The 20,306-nt window shown below is 42.7% G+C and overlaps 1 protein-coding gene across 3 annotated transcripts in view; it reads right to left on the bottom strand.

The window, feature by feature from the left end:
* The window catches only part of dnah9 (dynein, axonemal, heavy chain 9), a 134,494-nt gene that overhangs the window by 7,518 nt on the left and 106,670 nt on the right, over positions 1 to 20,306 (bottom strand). For all 3 annotated transcript variants that reach the window (XM_058621034.1, XM_058621035.1, XM_058621037.1), the window contains 7 exons: positions 18,822 to 18,970; positions 15,886 to 16,013; positions 10,494 to 10,721; positions 7,759 to 7,950; positions 7,496 to 7,687; positions 2,267 to 2,437; positions 1,065 to 1,247 (listed from right to left, as the gene is read on the bottom strand). In XM_058621034.1, the coding sequence (XP_058477017.1) occupies positions 1,065 to 1,247; positions 2,267 to 2,437; positions 7,496 to 7,687; positions 7,759 to 7,950; positions 10,494 to 10,721; positions 15,886 to 16,013; positions 18,822 to 18,970 (1,243 nt within the window). The remainder of the gene's footprint in view (positions 1 to 1,064; positions 1,248 to 2,266; positions 2,438 to 7,495; positions 7,688 to 7,758; positions 7,951 to 10,493; positions 10,722 to 15,885; positions 16,014 to 18,821; positions 18,971 to 20,306) is intronic.

The raw sequence follows: 20,306 nt of genomic DNA on the forward strand, positions 1-20,306 counted from the left end.
ACCAAGACCGAAGCTAAGGCAGAGCAAGACCAAGAGCAAGACAAAGACAAAGACTAAGGCAGAGCAAGACCAAAACCAAGACCGAAGCTAAGGCAGAGCAAGACCAAAACCAAGACCGAAGCTAAGGCAGAGCAAGACCAAAACCAAGACAGAAGCTAAGGCAGAGCAAGACCAAAACCAAGACAGAAGCTAAGGCAGAGCAAGACCAAAACCAAAACCAAGACAGAAGCTAAGACAGAGGAAGACCAAGACCAAGACAAAGACAAAGACAAAGACAAAGACTAAGGCAGAGCAAGACCAAAACCAAGACCGAAGCTTTAGCAGAGCAAGACCAAAACCAAGACCGAAGCTAAGGCAGAGCAAGACCAAAACCAAGACAGAAGCTAAGGCAGAGCAAGACCAAAACCAAGACAGAAGCTAAGGCAGAGCAAGACCAAAACCAAAACCAAGACAGAAGCTAAGACAGAGGAAGACCAAGACCAAGACAAAGACAAAGACAAAGACTAAGGCAGAGCAAGACCAAAACCAAGACCGAAGCTTTAGCAGAGCAAGACCAAAACCAAGACCGAAGATAAGGCAGAGCAAGACCAAAACCAAGACCGAAGATAAGGCAGAGCAAGACCAAAACCAAGACCGAAGATAAGGCAGAGCAAGACCAAAACCAAGACCGAAGCTATAGCAGAGCAAGACCAAAACCAAGACAGAAGCTAAGGCAGAGCAAGACCAAAACCAAGACAGAAGCTAAGGCAGAGTGAGACCAAGACTAAGGCATGGCAAGATCAAGACCAAGACCAAGACTAAGGCAGACCAAGACCAAGACTTGGGTGGGGTATATATATTGTACAGTGGACTTGTCTTAGTCTGGACTCAGTTTCAGGCTACAGCCACACTACTTTGTTTGAGTTTAAATCATATAAACACTGCTCTGGATACACCTGCTGCTCAGATTGGAAAATAGCTAGTACCAAAAACATTTGGAAAAATTCAAAAACTGGATAAAAACTGGGAGCAATTAGACAATAATTAATTTCCTCTGATCATCATCATCGTCACAGTCTCCTCACCTTCAGTCCCAGGCTGAGTTCCCGGAGCGAGCGTCTGATCTCCTGTGTGAGGACGTTCATGCGCTCACACTCCTGCAGCGCCACCACCTGGTACGGAGTCCTCTCCTCCGCTTTGGCCAGCAGTTCGGCCATGTTGAACTCCTCCGGTAGTTTCTCCATGATCTCCTCTAACACGGCACGCACCTGGCGAGACGTGAAGGAACAAAACCTCATTTTAGGTTCATTATTTAACACATATACACATAAATCTGGACTTTAAAGTTGGGAGTTGTTTGGGGGACCCAAAACAAATCCCTGTGGATCCCGACCCAGTGTTTGGGAACCTCTGACCACGGAAAAAAAAAAATACACAGTTTGAATCTTACTGTTGAAATTAAATAAAACCAGAAGCAGAGAGACTGAAATGTTGATTGATGAAAACACCGTGTTTATCTGCGCGAGATAAACTCCGCGCGGCCAAAGTCGACAGCCTGAGAAAGTGTTTCGCTTTAAAACAGACAGCGCCATAAATATTTATGATGACATATTTTGCAACCATAGCTCTTTGTTTTTCAATAACAGTCCAAATCCCTCCGGAAAAATCAATGCTCAAATCATATTGTTGTGGGTAAGTGATGAGAGCTAATGTCTGTGTCAACATTTTCCCAAGGCAACGCGGCATTAGCGATCAATCAGCGGATTAGATGCAACAACAGATATGAGGTCATCATACGTATGGATTTTCCCCGGCTCAAATATCTGACGCGGCCGCTAAGCAGGATGAATACAGAGCGGTTGGACTCGTCAGTGAAAGAGGTCCACGAGGACACAAGGATCGAGGCGTCCCAGCCCAGAAAAGGTCACACTTTATAAGACATCAGGGAACAGACACACACACTACACACAGACACACACACTTAAAACACACAGAGAGGCAAGAAGAATACATGCACTGACTAAAGCGTGACAAGATCACCAGTTAAAGGTACGGACTTTGGAGACAATCAGCTCTGAGAGGGAACGTGTCAATTCTTTTTGTGTGTGGACACTTTATCTCTTATGGAAACGTCTGCAGAGAAGAAACCGTCGTCTTGTGTGGTTTCACAACAACATACGGGGCCGCACAAAATTCGGCAGCTCCACATGGTGCCACGTCGTGTGCGGACGTCGATGTCTTGATTTTACTTACTATGAATCTTATTACTTGTTATCATCGTCTTTACCTTCTCCTCGCGCGTGGTCCCGCCTCCCTCACCTGCTCCTCCGTCTCTGGGCTGCAGCTCGAGGACGGTGCGGAACAACGTCTCCGATGTCTGCGTGAGGAACCCGATCTCGGCGTTGGGGTGGAGGCCATACAGGTACGGTGACTCAGCGGGTAGAGAGTCATCGATGTACTGGAAGAAGAAAAAAGGAAAATATGGATTATTTAGGGATTTCATCGCTAAGCCTTCCCTTTCCTAAACATGTCAGAGAAGTACGGTGGCCTTCACACACCAGAAAGGGTTGTTCAAAAACACCAAATGTGTGTTTTTGGTACATTTCGTAGAGCAAGTTCCTTGATTAAAGAACTTAAAGGCTACAAAAACCAAACTTTTTTAAATTTTAAAGACTTTATGCCCTTCCTGACACAACCCTCCCTTTTATCCAGGCTTGGGACCGACACTAGGCGCTCACTGGATGTAGCTCCCCTTGTGGCTGGGGTCAATGCTGCGTGTATCAATTACCAATGAGCAATGGGGATTGGGTAACTCACTCAGGGAGTAACCTCAGCCCTCAACTTGGCAACAGGAAAACCCCTACGGATACACAGCAAAGAAGTTCCCTTTCCACTTGACCATACGCTAACCCTCACTTAATCAAACATAATTCTGTGTAATATATTCATTTTCTGCCAATAAATCCTCCTAATTTAACATAATGGACCTTTAAGAACTCACTTCACATGCAAGGTAGAACCTTTGAACCAAAATGAAGGAAAACGCTTTTAAAGTGAACATTTAATAACAAACTCCTCTCCCTAATTCTCATTTTTAAAAGTAGAGAATAAGGATGGACAACTTTTCTGTTCTCATGCTGACGCGGGACAATAATGGAAGTGAGTGAACGATGAGGTGTTTCTGTTTCTGAGGGGACGTTCAAACAACGACGTGCCGCTAATGAACAAACCTAAAACCCTTCCATCTCTTCTCCATCTGCTCGTCCATAATGAATATCAGTGCTTTTAAAAGTTGAAAGTGGAAGCTCAATCAAGAACAGGCTTGTTCTTCTTCAGGAGGCACTTAAACAAAAAGATACATATATATATATATATATATATATATATATATATATATATATATATATATTTAAAAAAGAAAAAAAAAGCTTCTTCTAATCACAAATGTTCAGATGAAAGTTTCCATGGAAAAATATGTTCCACTTTCAAACACTTTGTAGTCGGAACGTTTGATCTCCACTGTACAAGCTGTTTAACACACACACACACACACACACACACACACACACACACACCTGTGTGCTGTTTAAAGCTGTGGTACGTAACTTTTGTTGATTGTTCAGATTGATCAGAGCTGACTGAGTTTATGTGTAGAGCTGCAACTAACGATCATTTTCTATGATTAATCGAGTCATCGTTTGGTCCATAAAACGTAAGAAAAGGTAAAAAAATGTTGATCAGTGTTTGTCAAACCTGGAAACGATGATGTTCTGGAATGTCTTGTTTTTTATGATTTCTTTGTTCATGGAGCAGAGAAACGACAACATATTCACATTAAAGACTCTGAAACAATCAGAAATCTTGTTAATCATGAAAAAAGCTTCAAACCAATTAATCGGTTATCAAAATAGTGGACGATTCATTTAATAATCGATTAATCGAGTAATTGTATCACTTCTAGCCCAAACATGACTCAGCTAAAACTGCTTTTGCAGATTTTTATTGACATATTTTACAGTCTGTGCAGAGTGAAGCATGCTATATATAACGGATTTGACATTTTTGATGATACCGATTTACATCCCTAGTTATAAGTGACGCTCCGTGGATTTAGTCCAATCATTTCTGAAACTTTTGGCAGATGCTTCTTTGTGATTTTAGTCAAACTCTGTTGACCAGCTTCTGTCTTGACATAAAACAAGTCACTTCCTGAGTTGTGGATCTGCTCCTGGTCTCTTTCTTCTGTCTCTACCTCACCTCCCTCTTGGTCCGCCGTTTTCTCCTTTCACCCCAACCTGTCTAGGCAGATGGCCGCACATCTGGTTCTGTGAGAGATTTCTTCTTCTTTTTTTCTCTCATTGTGTGAATTGCTGGGTTTCTCTGCTCTCCATGATGTCGTCTATGTCTACGTCTATTTGAGATAATGGACACTGTGATTCGGCGCTATACAAATAATTTATAATTGAATTGAATTGAGTTGCAGCGTGGGAATGTTGCCGGGCAACGCGAGATCAAACCGGTTCGACTGTAACAGAGATTTGTTTACATTTAAAAGTCACTCGCGACAGTTTCTAAAAGGAAGGGGGAGCAAAAAAACTGCTGTGTCAGCAAGCTTATTAGCGTGGCGGGTTAATCTCGCCCTCCCTTCTCTCCTCTCGCTAAGTTTCTTTCCAGATAAAGTGCAGCGAGACGATGCTCTGACAAACCCTCGGGCCTTTCACAGCCTCTGCTCTCTGGCTGAATCTCCACCACTCAACCCCCGTGTGCACACGTCCTGCCTGGTCGCGGGGTGACAGCCAAACGAAAACACTCGGCTGCTTCCCACCGGAGCCTCTCTGACAGTCAGGTTGTGCCCAGACTGAGGGGAAAAAATTAAATACAAGTTGTACTCCCCGACTTTCTCTGGCTCCCCACGGGGACGTGACGAGGAAAATCTGGACGAGAAGATATTCTGTGAACCTCTTGCTATTCATATCAGTGCTGTCAGATGTCAGATCCTCTTAAGGGACATGAGTGGAGATGCTGTCATGGGCTGAAGTGAAAATAAAATGAAAATCACCACTCAAAACCTGGCCTGGCTCATTTATTCATCTCTGAGGATGATAAATAATCTGCGAGTCTTTTCACAGCCGACACAAGAACCTGCCACGTCCCTGATTTCGGCCCGTCACTCAGCCGGCGCTGCGGCTAAACGATAAATAACGACACTCGCGCGACAGACGAGGTGAGACGCTAACATCACGCTTTCAATCCTGTCAATAACGGTCGTCACACACGGGACAGAAGCTGAGGTTTGACGACACACACGTGTGCTCGATATCTTTGTTAAAAAGTTCCTGTAAATCAAATGCAAAGATTCTCCTCTCTCCAGTGTGTAAAAATACAGCCACAAAACCAACGTTTACAACATTTCAAATTAGGTAACACATTTGTCTGTGCTCTCATAGTGATTAAACACGTTTGTTGTCTTTGAAGGCACCGACTGTCGACACCGTTAATACCGTACACAAACCCCTATGAAAAATAACATGTGTAGTATGATAACTAGTGCAGTCTGGAGAGAAAAAGAGAAGATGTGCTCACTCACATAGAATTTGCGTACACTGTCTCTAATATTGGTATAAGGACAATCTGGCTTTCTCTGTCCATACACAAACCTACATGCTTGGTGTTTAAGTTAGATGTCAAGGACCTTCATGGGAGCCCGGCCCATTGGCTCCCATGTAATTCGGCTCCACTTTCGGTCATTCCGCTCTTTTTCTCGCTCAACCTTCAACCGACAACTCACAGAACAGCAGGAGGAGGTGGACTCTGATTGACAGTCGACGCGCACATTTCTGCCACGCGTCATCGAGTAAATATGGCAAAAGCCGAACATCCTCATCGACCTGGTTATTATTTCTGAAGCCGCTGTGGTAAATGAATAAAAATACAAACCACAAACAACTTTAAAGCCGAGGTGTGATAGCTCTGTAATGGACGGGTTGTTAGGGCTGTAAAACGTTTTATCCGATATCAAACACAACAGGATCAGTAGGCTGAATAAGCTGCTACCACCTTGACTTATATGCTAGCTCTGTCTCTGTATATGTATCAGAACTCCAGATATACTGTATATTATACACCAGGAAAAACATGAACTATCTGTTGTTTAAACTACAGCTTCAGGAACATTAAGTCACCAGCTGCCGTCACAAAAGTGAATGTTTACACAGTTTTATTGAGAATAACTTCATCTGTCGCTCTCTCTCTCTTAGATAACTTCTTTTTTTTGTTTGTTTTGCCGGCAAAAAAAATCTCTTCCCACCCACGGAGCAGAGAAATGTTTTTTATCACTCAAAACTACACTCTGTTACATCACAGGGACTTTTTTATTGTTATTGATTAAGTAATGAATTTCAGAACTCTACACTGTATGCAGGGGGAAAAAAAACCTTTTAATTATAGTGATTCAATTATAGCGGCATTGAAGAACCATTCATCTGGCCACTTGAGGTCCAGGGAGACATGGAGGAAGTCCAAGTTCCTTGGAAAGTCCACTTCATTTGGGCAGGTGTGTGGTCAGGGTGAGACGGAACAATGTGTAACTGTAGATCGGTTAAAAAGCTCCATATTTACCATATTTAACAGAAGAGTCAGCACTGGGCCTTTAGTGTAGTCATGACTGAGCAATAAACGCACAACAATGTTTATCGGGAGGTAAAAAATCTCCTCCTTTAGGCTCATGACTGACTGATGACTTTGGCCAATCACAGGGAGGTTTAGAGACAGGGAGGGCGCCACCTATTGGCTGTTCTACTTCACTTTCACAGTGAAAAAGGTTGCTGATTTAACTCTGCTAAGAAACCTAAAAAAAATAATCAACTTGAGTTATTATTTGCACATGATAAAAGTGTGTCTGTCTATGGTTATCAGGTGGGAGGGGCTTAGCAGGGCATATTATTGATGTTCTACAGATGAAACTCAACAATCAATTATTTTCCGAGTAATTCTGGAAAATGCACCTTTAATTTAATGTTTCACGTCGTCAGTGGATCGTTCAGAGAGCACTGTGCATACTGACATAATCAGACTATCAAACAATCAGATTAAAGAAACTAAGGATTAGGAGGAATAAATAGAGTTCATTCAGCAAATAAATGAAACTAATAAGATTAAGAGCAGACATAGTGTTAATATACTGTAATAAACTGTAAAATACAACAGTCGATGAAAAAAATGCTGCTTCCCAAAGTTGGACAAAGAAACTTTAGAGATTTAAAACTAATCAAAAGAATCTTTAGAAAAGTTTCTTTTTTAACTATTTGTTTACGTTGTATTGATTTCTTTTTTTCCTTGGATCGGCTCGTGTGTATGAAAAATACTCTATTAATAAAAAACGCCTCGTTTTGCTTTAAAATCAATCCTGAAACAAACCGGTCGCCAGTGCAGGGAGTTTTAAAATGAGCGTCATTTGTCCCCGACTCTCTGGGTTCCTAATGGTCTCATGTGAGCCTAAACCTGGTCTTTGTCTCACCTGGTGGTAGCCGTCGTAGTCCAGGTTTCCCGGCACGGAGAACCCGGGGGCGAGGAACAGCTCCCCCTCCATCATCTCGGGCTGGATGAACTCCTCCAGGTAGGTGCGACACAGACGTCGGTCCCAGTCGTCTGTGATGTGACCTCCGTACATGATCTCGCCAAACAAGTAGCGCAGGTCGTCATACGGCACCTGGCAGTTCAACACACTTTTAGATTTTTCACTTTCAATCTCAAACGGCGGGAAAACGGAGAGACGTGCACCTTGGGATTGGCCTCCAGGTAGTTGTAGAGGACGTAGATGGAAATGGTGAGGTCTCCCGTGTTGAACGGGTACGACCTGTTCCAGCCCTGAGGACCGAACTTCCTCCGCTCTGCCACGACTGCGTGGAAGTAGCACAGAGCAAAGAGAATACTCTTGAACTCCGACTCCTTGGCGCACATTTCCAGTGTGTCCTGGACAAAAAGAAGGAAACACAATTTGTTGGCAAAGTTTAGATATGTTCAACTTTTCAAACACCTTAACATTAGCAACTCTTACTATGAATCATTAGAATCTGACGAATACTTTCTCCATGAACCAAGTACTTGTTTGGTCGCTAAAGTGTCAGAAAATAAACGTGATGTTCTCAAATGTCAACAAACTAAAATGGTTCAGTTTTAATGATTTCTTTGTAACACGGAGCAAAGAAACCAGGAAATACTCACATTTAAGAAGTTTTAATTATTGAAATAAACACAATTGATTAATTTAGCAATCAAATAACCACCAAACCCCATGTATGTTCACATCTTTGAAATAAAGCCTTCATTCATTCATTCATTCATTAAAAGCCACTTCCAGCAACACACCCGCCGTCCGACATTAAAGCACGACGTCCGTGTTAATTCAGTGTAACATGTCCGGAGCTGTTCAGCTGCATTAACACGTCCACGGCTGGAGTGTTACAGGCAGAGAAAGTTAAATAAACATGCCAATAACCCCCTATGGAAATGGCGAATTCTCTTTATTCCAGCATGTGTCATGGTGAGAGCCACAGTGATGGACCTTTCACTGTGCTGGTTGCAGCAGAGCCCCGGGGGAGCTGGCTCTTATGATGCACACACACACACAAGTACAGTGCAGCCTGACAAACACACACACACACACACACACACACACACACACAAGTACAGTGCAGCCTGACAAACACACACACACACACACACACACACTTACACCCCCCCCCCCACCACCCCTCCTACCGTTTGGAGGTTTAGTTAATATTCTGCACGATACTCCTCTGCTCAAAACAGCTGAAAAGAGACGCAGAGCCTCTATTCATGACCCGCGGACTGGACTGAAAGGACAGGCAGTCAGATTACACACACATTTACACACAATCTGTACACGGACAAAAGGTTTACAGATTACCATCTCGTCACGCTTGAGTCCGAGTTGAAGTGAATTGATCAGTTTGAGCAAATACGGGATTGCACAGCTTATTCCACGACTGTTATCTCGGTGAAAACTTGGAATAAATTGTGCCGTAAAGGAATGTAACACAGGCTTGTGGGAGTGGAACTCGGGCGGCGTGAAAAGGTCAAGAGGAAAAAAAAGTGTCATCTCTGCGGCTTAGCGCCGGCTCTGGCCACGCGGGTGGGCTCTTACAGAGTTAACCTTACATTGATTAGCTTTCACTGAGTACACATGACCGGAATCGGAAAGAGAATATTCCGTCCGTTGCGTTCCTGCCTCTGCAGACTTCACCGTGCGAGCACGTCGCATTTATCGGGGCCGAGATAGACATCAAGCGAAGTCAGGATCGCCGTGGAAATTGACTGGAGGGAGGAAGCCGAGCGCTCGGGTAATGGTGCTGAGGAGGAAAAGCACCGCAGTGATGGTGAAGATGAGATAGAGACGAAGGGCTGATAAAGAGGAGGAGAGCCAGGAGACTCCACTCTGCAGCATGATACTTTTCCCCTCATAAACACACATTCATCCATTCACCCATGCTGCTCATCCTTGAAGCCAAATCCCAGCCGACACAAAAGTTACCTTCACACATGATCTGATGTTTGGACTTTTTAATAAAATGATCTGGAAGGGCTGCAAGTGAGAACTCCAATGTGCGAGACCACTAGTCCACCACTTCTTAATCCTGGTCCTCAGGACCCCCTGCCCTGACCACACGCAGCCAAGTGTAGGGTCTTTTTTTGCCAATCAAACAAGGCCACCAATCTTCCAAAATGATTATTATTAGAGTATTTATTCCTTCTATTCTGCATCAACCTGAGGTAGATCACCTTTGCCCATCCTCCTGATATGTGGTGGGAGGTTCCAAAAACAAAAACATTTCAGTTGGACATCACAACCTTGAGTGTCTACAGATACAGAGATCAGAATGATACCATCGTATTTACATCTTATAAACTGTCAGGATTTTAATATATATCTTATCTGTGCTGATGCGTTCATAAACAGATCTTTCAAAAACATAATTTTTCGGGCAGAACCAAACTTCTGTTCTGATAAAGAAGAAATAAAAAGCCCTCAATATTTTTGTTTATGCTTAGTGAAGCATTTTGGAGAAATTTGGGGGTTTTGGGATCATCATTTGGGGGTTTTGGGTTGTCCCTTTAAGGGTCGACACAGTGATACCCTTGAGTATCCTCCTCTGTGACACCAACAGAAGAAGAGTAGTGGTGGGATACCAAAACTGAGTATTGCATAAAAACATCTCAAACATCTGAATGTCCATCCGTCTTCTACCGCTTTATCCTCCACATGAGGGTCATGGGACAGATCTCCAGTCCATCACAGGGACACACAGAAACAAACAACCATCCACTCTCACACCTACGGTCAATTTAGAGCGTCTAATTTACCTAATCCCCAAATCTGGATGTCTTTATCTGACTGGGCCGCGAATCCAGGTCGTGCTAACCACTACACCAACTGTGTGGCCCTCAATCTGAACGTATGGCCCCTGAAGAGTATTTAGTGGATTGTGTGTTACCTGGTTGAAGTTGTCCAGGGCCTTGTGCAGGTTGGCGTGCATGCCGGTGGGCGGCTCGTTGGTGATCTTGATGGAGTTCTCCAGGATCCCCTGCGGGATGATGTGGCCCTCGGGCGTGGAGGACGGCTCGGCGCTGACGAACACCCGGAAGTTCTCGTGGCTCCCCTCGGCGTTCTGCTCCAGGAGCTTCTCCAAGGTGCCTAGCCAGCGCGCCACCAGGTGGATGTTCTACAGCGGAGGGAGCAGCAGGTGAAGGAGGTGAAGATCATTATTGTTTTTGTTCAGGAACTAATGGAAACCAATTTGTGAGTTTAGAAAAGCTTAATGTTTTCCTTTTCTGTTGGATATCTGTGAGAATCTGGGCTTTAATGGATAAACTGTAATAGCTTCATTCGGTGCCTGACGCTGGAATTGCCTGTTTCATTTATTTTTTGCAATGACAACCAGCAAAAAAAAGGAGACGGGGGGAGCAATTAAAATGCTGCATATTCTCCTCGACTCACTGTGACTATGATGTGGCACCAAATTAAACGGTACACAGCACTCGGAGAGAGGGAGAGAGAAGAACATCTCCAGGTCGCTGACATTACGTTCTCCGTTCTTTTCAAACTGACTCTTCTGCACTTTCACGTGTAAGCGCGGCGAGGGCGGGCGGGCGGGCGGGCGGGCGGAGCCCACGTGTACCATCACACAGGCACGGCTGCGCTCAATTTTCCATCTCAACTGTCCCCGACACTCGCAGGACAACCGGCCGAGCGATAAGGAGTCAGAGACTCCCACATCTCCACCCCCACCACGAGGAAATTTAATTACACCACTAATAACTCCAGTCATTAATTCATAAGCCTCTTTGCTTTCTCATTTCCCTTTGCTCTCCATATTTAATCTTCCTTCTTGATGGCTGAAGTAAGCGCGCTCTCTCCAAAACGACGGGACATGAAAAGAAGAGTGGGGGAAATCCAGGAGGAGCTGAGACGGGGTGGGATAAGCTAGTTTGGTTTTGCCTCCCGATGCCTTTGGAGAATAATGAATAGTATACAAATTAAAAGTCTAAATTCAAGTGCTTTTTCATCAAGCCCCAGTACAGCGTGGCTTCCTCTTGGCATGTAAATACTTTGGCAATAAAAGGCAGAGGCTGCCTTCGAGCTTGTCACTGTAATGAAACCATTCATCCTCTGGCTGCAGGGAGAGAGACAGAGAGAGAGAAACAAACAAGACAGAGGAGAAGCCACTACTTTATGGCTTTTTAATTAACTTCCAGGTGAAACTTTCTTTTTTTGTTCCCTTAACCGTTTTCTTGCCGCTGATGCTACATCAAAGAGTCACCTATTTACATAATAATAATATAAATGTTGAATCTAAATCCCATTAGGAGCCGGAGCCGCCGGCGAGGTCTGTGATGCTGCGCTATCACGCGCGACCTAACGGTACAAGCACAATGTTGCATTCAACACAAGGAGAATTTCACACACTGTCAGACTCCACAGGTGCCGAGAGCACAACGGACTCTATATTTAAATATATATAAAGATTAATCCACCTTGTTCCGTGAATTATGGGCGCCGGACGCTAATCCCCGGGAGCGGCCGTGAAATTGAAGGTGTGGGCAACATGAACTTTAAAGAGATGGTGTTATCACTCAATTCTTCTTCTGCACAGGGAGTTTCGCAGCACGTAAGTTAGACTTTAAGTGTAAGTAACACAAACTCTGATTAGGACAAGATTTAATGGGAATTTGTGTTAACTTCACAACAAATACAGTTATTTTAACACTGTTAAACTGCTTTACAGTGTGTGAATATCATATGAGAGCAATGTGTGTGCAACAAATACAAATAAAAGTAAAGAATCAAATTAAGCTCCTACGTCTGGTGCACTTGAGGCCGGGTAGTCACCGGGTTTGCGATTCTTGCCTTGTGTGCTGCCCGTTTGCCGAGAGCTTAAGTGTTGTGCCAATATTCGGCATCTTTGGCTGATGAGTCTGCACCGTAAAGGTCGGCCAGAGGCAGAATCTTCCCAGCTTTCCACTGGAATATTGAGGCTCCAAAGTACGGGTTACTCATCCTGAGCTGCCACAAGAGGTAAGTACTGGAAGTAAACTGAAAACAACTTTTCTGTGTCTTTCTGTTAGCATTACTGTCTACAACAATGTCCAGGAAGTCTGGGAGAACCCATGCTGTTCTCAGCTGCTCTGACAGTAGAGATAAAGAAAACTGACATTGAAACACACAAATCTATACTATAGTTTCTCACTATAGCAAAATCTTTAATAGACCACATTATTTATGATCCTTCTTAAAGTTAAAAAACTTGTTCAAAGTGCCACAGCTGAAGCGAAGCGCTCCCGTCATCTCTGTAGGTTAAAAAGGGTCATCGTTAATGATTCTTGTCCTTCTCTCGGAACACGATTTCAGAATGAAGATGAACGAATGAATCATTCAAGTTTCACACGACGAACAAATGAGGCATCTGGCTCGTCATTACAAAAGTGTAGTGAAGATGAAGCACTCAACAAAATGACAGTGGTTCACTTTATATTCACAGAACCATAGGAAAGATTCAGCACAAGATTTTCTCAGAACTAACTAGTTGTATTATACTTTTTCAGCAGCCATTTTTAATGAGTTGTGTCACGAGAATTGTTCACGTTGTTTGTTCACTGGTACAAGTAAGTGAGGAAGACTTGGTAAATCAATGTTTGTGAGAAGGGAAAGGAGGAAGTAAATAAAAGAAAAAATCCAAGAAAAATCCTTGTCTAATGGCCCTGGATGCTTAAAATGAGTTTTATCACACAAAGGTGCTAGCATCTACTGTAGCAGCTAATGACGTCTGGCTACAGTAGCTGCTAACATCAAATGTTGATGCTATAGTGTTGCTACGGTAGCTGCTAATGTCAAAAACATCAATGCCAAAGTATCTGGCTCGGTAGCTGGCTACAGAAGCTAACAGCTAGCAGCTACAGTAGCTGCTGATGTCAAATATCAATGACAGACTATTTGGGTACAGTAGCTAACACCTACAATAGCTGCTGACGTTAAATATCAATGCCATAGTGTCTGGGTAAAGTAGCTAACAGCTAGCAGGTATAGTGTCTGGTCATGGTAGCTAACAGCTAGCAGCTGCAGTGGCTGTAGCTTCACCGGAAAATGAAAATGAATGACTTTAGTGTCCTCTTCCCCCATCCAGGGCTAAAAGAAGAAAAACCTCCTTTGTTTTTTCTCACAAACATCGACAAAAAAAAAAAGAACAAAAAGCTTGATTGTTCTGCTCAATCTTGCCTGAAAAACTAGTCTCTTAACAGGTTATATATACAACTAATAAATATATTATATTAGAAACATGACCTACAGCAAATGTAGTGCAATATGTAAAGATATTCATGAAAAAAAATCTGACTTTGAGGGGAAAAAAGAGAAAAACCTGGAACTTTGAGGCACCACAATCCGCTCCCTCAAAGCAAAGAAAAGAGCTCACGCTGTTCAGAGCTTCATTTCCACGTCACGACAGAACACATTCTGTCGCATTCTTTCTGCAAATGAGGCGGCTTTAGCAGTAAATATGCGGAGAAACTGGCCACTGGATTCCCAATGCCCGGCCTCTGTGTGTGTGATATTCAGCTCCAATCTGTCCGATTGATTGCCTTCTCCATTCTCCATCCCAACGGGCTGCTTTCAGAGTTTCCGCATCTCTGTCTGGCAGACTCATCTGAGCGAGGAGCTGCTCTTTTCTGTGGTATAATTACCCGTCTGCGAGAGGGAACCGGCACATTGACCCGGCCCTCCGCTGATGGGAGCCGAAACCTGGCCGGCGAGACAGTGAAGGTGGACGGCGAGGATTGATGGGAGGTTAGGTTATGTCGCAGGAAAATGATAAGTAACTGTATGTGGTGGAGGTAGATGGGTTAGGAGAGGGTGATATAATGGAGCGTCTTAGCCGCAGATACAAACATAAGAGGTGAGAATATGACGCCTCCCTCCCTCTCTCCACTTTGGTTTCCTCCCCCTCCCCCTGCCAGTGCCACGGGGGTGGCTCGCAGCAGGCAGACAAACGGACAGCTGATGACAGAGCGAGTGGGAGGTTTGTTGCCAGGGGGACGAGGCCTTTTTAAAGCCCATCGATCCGGATTCTCATGCAAAGGTAATTAAACAAGTGCTTGTCTATGTATGCAGCCTGCACGGATTAAAAAGAAAAAGGTTTGGTCTTGCAGTGGCCGGGGTTCTGCGGCTCATATCCGTCAATACTTTACCCATTGAAATTCCATCAATGTTTCCCACTTAAAATGCAAAAAAAAAAAGGCACCAGCCTTGACCTCCAGATAAGAGAGGAACAGACACGGTGGCTGTAGATAGTGTGTACTGTATAAAGCTGCCATCACCACAGAAAATTTAATTCTGTGGAGTGGAAACGCAAATATGATAATACAAGCGGACTCATTCACCACACACACACACACACACAGATAATGGAAACCTCACCCAAACAGAGGAAATCCTCAACATGAATGAGTTCCGTGTTATAGATATCACTGTTTGTTTATAATATGACATTTTCTTTGAATGCAAAACAATTCTTCATGATTCTGTGGAAGAAGGCAGAGTTTAACATATAGAACATTCTAGTGAGCAATGATCATATTAAAGTCTTTTTTGCTCAAATACCATGAATCATAATAAGATCTTTACTTTAATACATTTATACATACAGTATGAGGCAGTGTTTCCTAAACTTTCTATATGGGGACCAGATAAATATGAATTAAAACGTTGGTAAAAATTCGGCCAATTTGTTTGGGGAGACCCCAAAGAACACCTCCAATGACCTATTTGTGGATCGCAACCCAGGCTTTGGGAACCACTAGTGTTTTTAGTTCACGGTGAATTTACCAGTTTCCTGTGCATCAGATTGAATACAGTACAATATATGAGATTAATAACATTAAACATGTCAAAAACATGAATGCCACATATGTATCACCTCCTGGTGGCTGACAGCAGTATAATCAATGAACCCTACCTCCTTTATATTAGCTATGGAACCACAATTTAAACATTCTGTGTCCACAGAGACACGTCAGTGTCAGTCCAATGGTGGTGATTCCGCACACCAGGAAGTTTCCCCCATTTGTGTATCTCGCATTTTACACGTGTGTGTGTTTATTGTGGCACACACGGTTATTAAATAAGCACCTGCCAACTAGTACTAATGCTAAAATGTGTTTTGTCAAAGACGGTTTCTGTCTAGCGGGATCTTATCACACTGACATACGTTCTCTCGCACCGACTCTGGCTTCAGTTCCTGGATCTCAGACTTTATTAAAAACATTTTTGGGAGGGTAGCTTTCATGGTTTATACACTACACACAGTGCATTATGTGTGCGGGTGTGTGCTGTACCTGTAAAATGACCCAGTGGCCGTTCTCTGCTGCCAAAGTGAGGGCCTGCTCGGCGACGACCTCCTGACCTTGACCCAGAGAAACATTGTGGAAGTTCTTGTTGTCGAACGTGAAGCCCAGCTTCTTTCCTGAAAGAAAACACATGTAAGTGTGAGGGGGACGCAAGACATTATCTTTAAATTAATATTTGTCATAACTTGGACAAACATTGGAGTAACATGGCCAAGCTAGCAGTGCTAGCATAATATAGCATTAAATATTTCTTAGGACTTTTAGGACACAATTTTGAGGTTGACCAATCAGGTTTGAGCTGCCCACAGTTTATGTAGAGAGCAAAAGAAATGCATTAGCTATCGACTTTTTCATTTAGCTAAATTTACCCAATATCTTGCTAGTTGTAAAAAAGCTCCATTATACACATACATACATATGTATATATATATATATATATACATATATATATATATATATATATATATATATATATATATATATATATATATATATATATATATATATATATATATATATATATATAAATAAATAAAGGAACATTAAAAACCCCAGGAATTAAACCTTTTCGTGGAGCGTTTGATATCACGGTGTTCTGAGCGTTGATTGCGATCACCTACATGTGTCACATAAAACAAAAAAAAATGTATCACCTTGTTTTTAAATAAAAACGCACAAGCTGTGTGGAGATAAGGCCGATATCTGATTCTCGGAAATCGACGTACGTGTCAGCGATGGCCTGGCGATTTCATTCAAACTGTATAATTACTCATCTGGTTCATTACTGAAAGCAGGCGGATAGTGAAGGTGTGACTCTGGGATATCAGTCGCCTGCAGAGCAAACAAAATCAGATCATCTATCTAATGAAAATCTAATTGAAGCCTAATACCAATGAGAAAAGCCAATAGTCGGAGCTGTAATGGGAAAAAAGCACCTGTTTTTGGCTCAAACTGCGGCTGCTGCTGCTGCTGCTGCTGCTGCGACTCATCATCCACACGTTCTCTCCCCGCCCGCAGCCGCCGGTGGTTACTCTCGGCTTTGATGCGTTAAGAATGAGGCCGTGAGATAATCGATAATCACGCTGCTTGCGGGCAGCTCCGGCAGGAGAAACACCCTTTTATCACATTTAGAGGCGACGGCACATTTCAGTGCAGGGGATGAAAAGTCTGTGGATGCCTGATTTAACCACCTGCTGCTCCTGCTACTACTACTACTACTGCTGCTGCTGCTGCTGCTGCTGCTGCTTCCCCACACATTAGTTGACATCAAATTCCAAGGACGTTTGCAGGACAAATTCCCTCAAATTTAAGGACAGAATGTGCTGACACAAGTTTACCCTCTTATGACCATCATGATATTGAGGCCGTCTGGATTTATTTCGATTTTAAGGCTGTAGAATTGTCAAAAAATGTTCAATGAGTGAGTTTTGCCCCTTTTTTCCAAGACAACTTGGAACTTTTTAGAAATGACGGTGTTGAGAAGGTGGCGAATCTCGTCTGTGATTGGGCGGTTGTTGCGTGGAAGTCCTGAGGCTCAACCGCAATGATAAGTGTATGCGTAATTACAGCTCTATTTCTCTGCTTTCCAGTATCCAGCCACCTGTCTTCTAGCGCTTCATCCCCTACATGAAGGTCAAACCCTGGACAGATTGCCAGTCCAGGGTTTTTGAATTTTTTTAGACATTGCAAACAGTCTAAGAGTTACGGTAATGAGAAATACGCATGCCAAATCCTGTGGGCGAACAGAAGGGTTAAGATCATCGCACACCCTAGTAACGTTAGTAAGTCACATACCAATTTTAAAATCTGTCAAGCGACTCGTTCGACATATGTGAGGAAGAGATGGTTGATTTATGAAAAACTTTGGCTGTCCAAATAACAATAAACAATAAACAATAACATAAGTTGTGACCTGCTTGGCATTCCGTAGCGTGGTTCCAGTATGTTCATTAAATGTTTAAATCCAGCAGCACATTCACCACTGAATAAGGTCTACTACAAACTAGATACCACTTTAGTTTAGTTGCATTTTGAGGATGTTTTTGCTCCAAATGAGGACAGAAGAGTTGTTTTTGTAGGTACGTCTACGTCCTTATGACGCATGTGGTGACTTCCTGTGCTTTGGGTTACGCACCATAGTTTCTCACAAAACTCATGGGTAACGGACACTATTTCCACACCGGTGATTTCAGAAGCAGGAGGTGGTTTTGAGTTTGGTCGATGTGTCGCCCCAAATCGGCCGTTGCCATGGTTACTATCAGTTGTTTTTTTTCCCCCTCAGACATCGATCGATATTTTATTTAAATTTGAAAGTGTTCCCTTGAGATGTTTTCTTCAGATATGGTGATGATGATGATCTAAAATGAGATATTACAAATGCTGTAAAAAATAAATGCTCTTTAAAAAAGGATGAAATCCCCACACTCTGAATATTTCATGCAGCCGACTGCAAATACACACATGCTGATTTTATTTGGCATCAGCTTCAGTGTCGGTGTCTCGTTCCAGGTCAGCACAAAAAGCTTTGACTTTTGGCATATTTTTGTTTTAAAAAATAAAATGGAAAAAAATCAAACCACGTCCTCTCCTGACATCCGTATTATTCACAAAGGATGGTAAAGTAACTCTAAAAACCGATGACATTTACTTCCCACTGCCCCCTAATACACCAGCAGTGCTGTCTCATATATTTGTGACCTTTAGTGTAATCTCTTCAATCTGCCTTGAGCCTGTCGTGCTCTGTTTGGCAGTGATGGCCTGATATCACGGCCGAGTCTTCTCCTCTACCTGATGCCAAACGATAATCAAAGACGCCGGTTTGCCCCCGCACTGAACTTCAACGGGCTTCTCCTACCAAAAACATGTACCCCCCCCCCCGAAACGTACGTTTTCCAGGATAAAAACAAGCACATGAGAGGCTTTACCGTGTTTCTCCACATCCTTCAAAGGGTCAACTCCGGGAGAGAGGATGAAGAACATGGGCGTAGCAGGACCGGACTCTTCAAAGGAGACGGCGAAGTCCAGGGATCTGCCAATCACGTACTTGCTTCCCAGCTTCTCCTCTACAAAGTCTCTGTGGAGGGGAGGGGAAAAGAATATGACTCAGTTCTCCTCCACGCAGTTTTATTATCTTAAACCAACACGCTGGACAACTTAAAGAGTCTTAAAGAAGGCGCCTGAAGTTGACTGACAGCTTCTTGTCAGGGAATATTAACTCAAAGTTTTTCTTTTAATTTAAATCTTTTGAGAGACATCATACATTTTTCCTTTGTTGAAAATGTAAAGCTAATATAAATTATATAAAAATGATGAAGATGAAAAACAACAGCAAACTGTCATGTCACATTCATGACATCGGAAGTGTCAAAAATCTCTAATGATTAAGTTGTATGAACACTACAATGCTAAATTGTTCTGGAAAAAGTTTCCAGCTTTGATTATTTTCTTATTTTTCCTACCATGAAGCGCTAACGTTAGCCAAATTAATAAAGTAAATATTCATATATTCAAATGCTAGCTAGCGTCACTATTGCCTATGTGAAAAAACAAACATGCTACATTCAAACTGGATTGTTTTTACAGGAGAATTAAAGGTCATGTCACATTTATGACATTGTAAGTAAGTAAAAAGTCCTGGAAAACGTTCCCAGATCCGATTATTTTCCTCTCTTTTTTTCCCTACATTTAGCACCAATGTTAACCAATCCAATCCATCTTTAATATTTAAGCACTTTAAACAATCCACAGTGGACCAAAGTGCTGTACAGAATATATAAAAGTTCAACCTAATGCTAGCTCGCATCACTACTGCCTATATACAGTATATATATATACTCTGTTAGGGTTAGGGCAAAAAAGTGGTTGTGATAATTTAGCTGTATAAACACTACAATGCTAAATTGTTCTGGAAAAAGTTACCCACATGCTAGCTAGCATCACTATGTTTCTAGTCTCTTGTTTTGTTATTATTTTTAATAAGAGATCAAAATCCTGGCTACAGGTTATAGACGGGAAACGGTTAGAACACTATTCAAACATGTAGAAAACCGCATTAAATAATTAAAATGCACTTCTGATCACATTGTCACTTTAGATGACATCACCATGGCTTCCAGTTCCACTGTGAGGAACCTTGGAGTTACTTTTGACCAGGAAATGTCATTTGATTCACACATAAAACTAATTTCTAGAACAGCCTTCTTCCACCTGCGGAACATTAAGAAAATTAGAAACATTCTGTCCTTACAGGACGCCGAAAAACTAGTTCATGCTTTTGTTACATGTAGATTAGATTACTGTAACTCCTTATTATCAGGATGTTCCAACAAGTCTGTTAGAACCCTTCAGTTCATTCAAAAGGCTGCAGCACGAGTTCTGACAGGAACTAGAAAGAGAGACCATATAACTCC

Source organism: Solea solea, chromosome 21, assembly GCF_958295425.1.
Source record: "Solea solea chromosome 21, fSolSol10.1, whole genome shotgun sequence".
NCBI lineage: Eukaryota > Metazoa > Chordata > Actinopteri > Pleuronectiformes > Soleidae > Solea > Solea solea.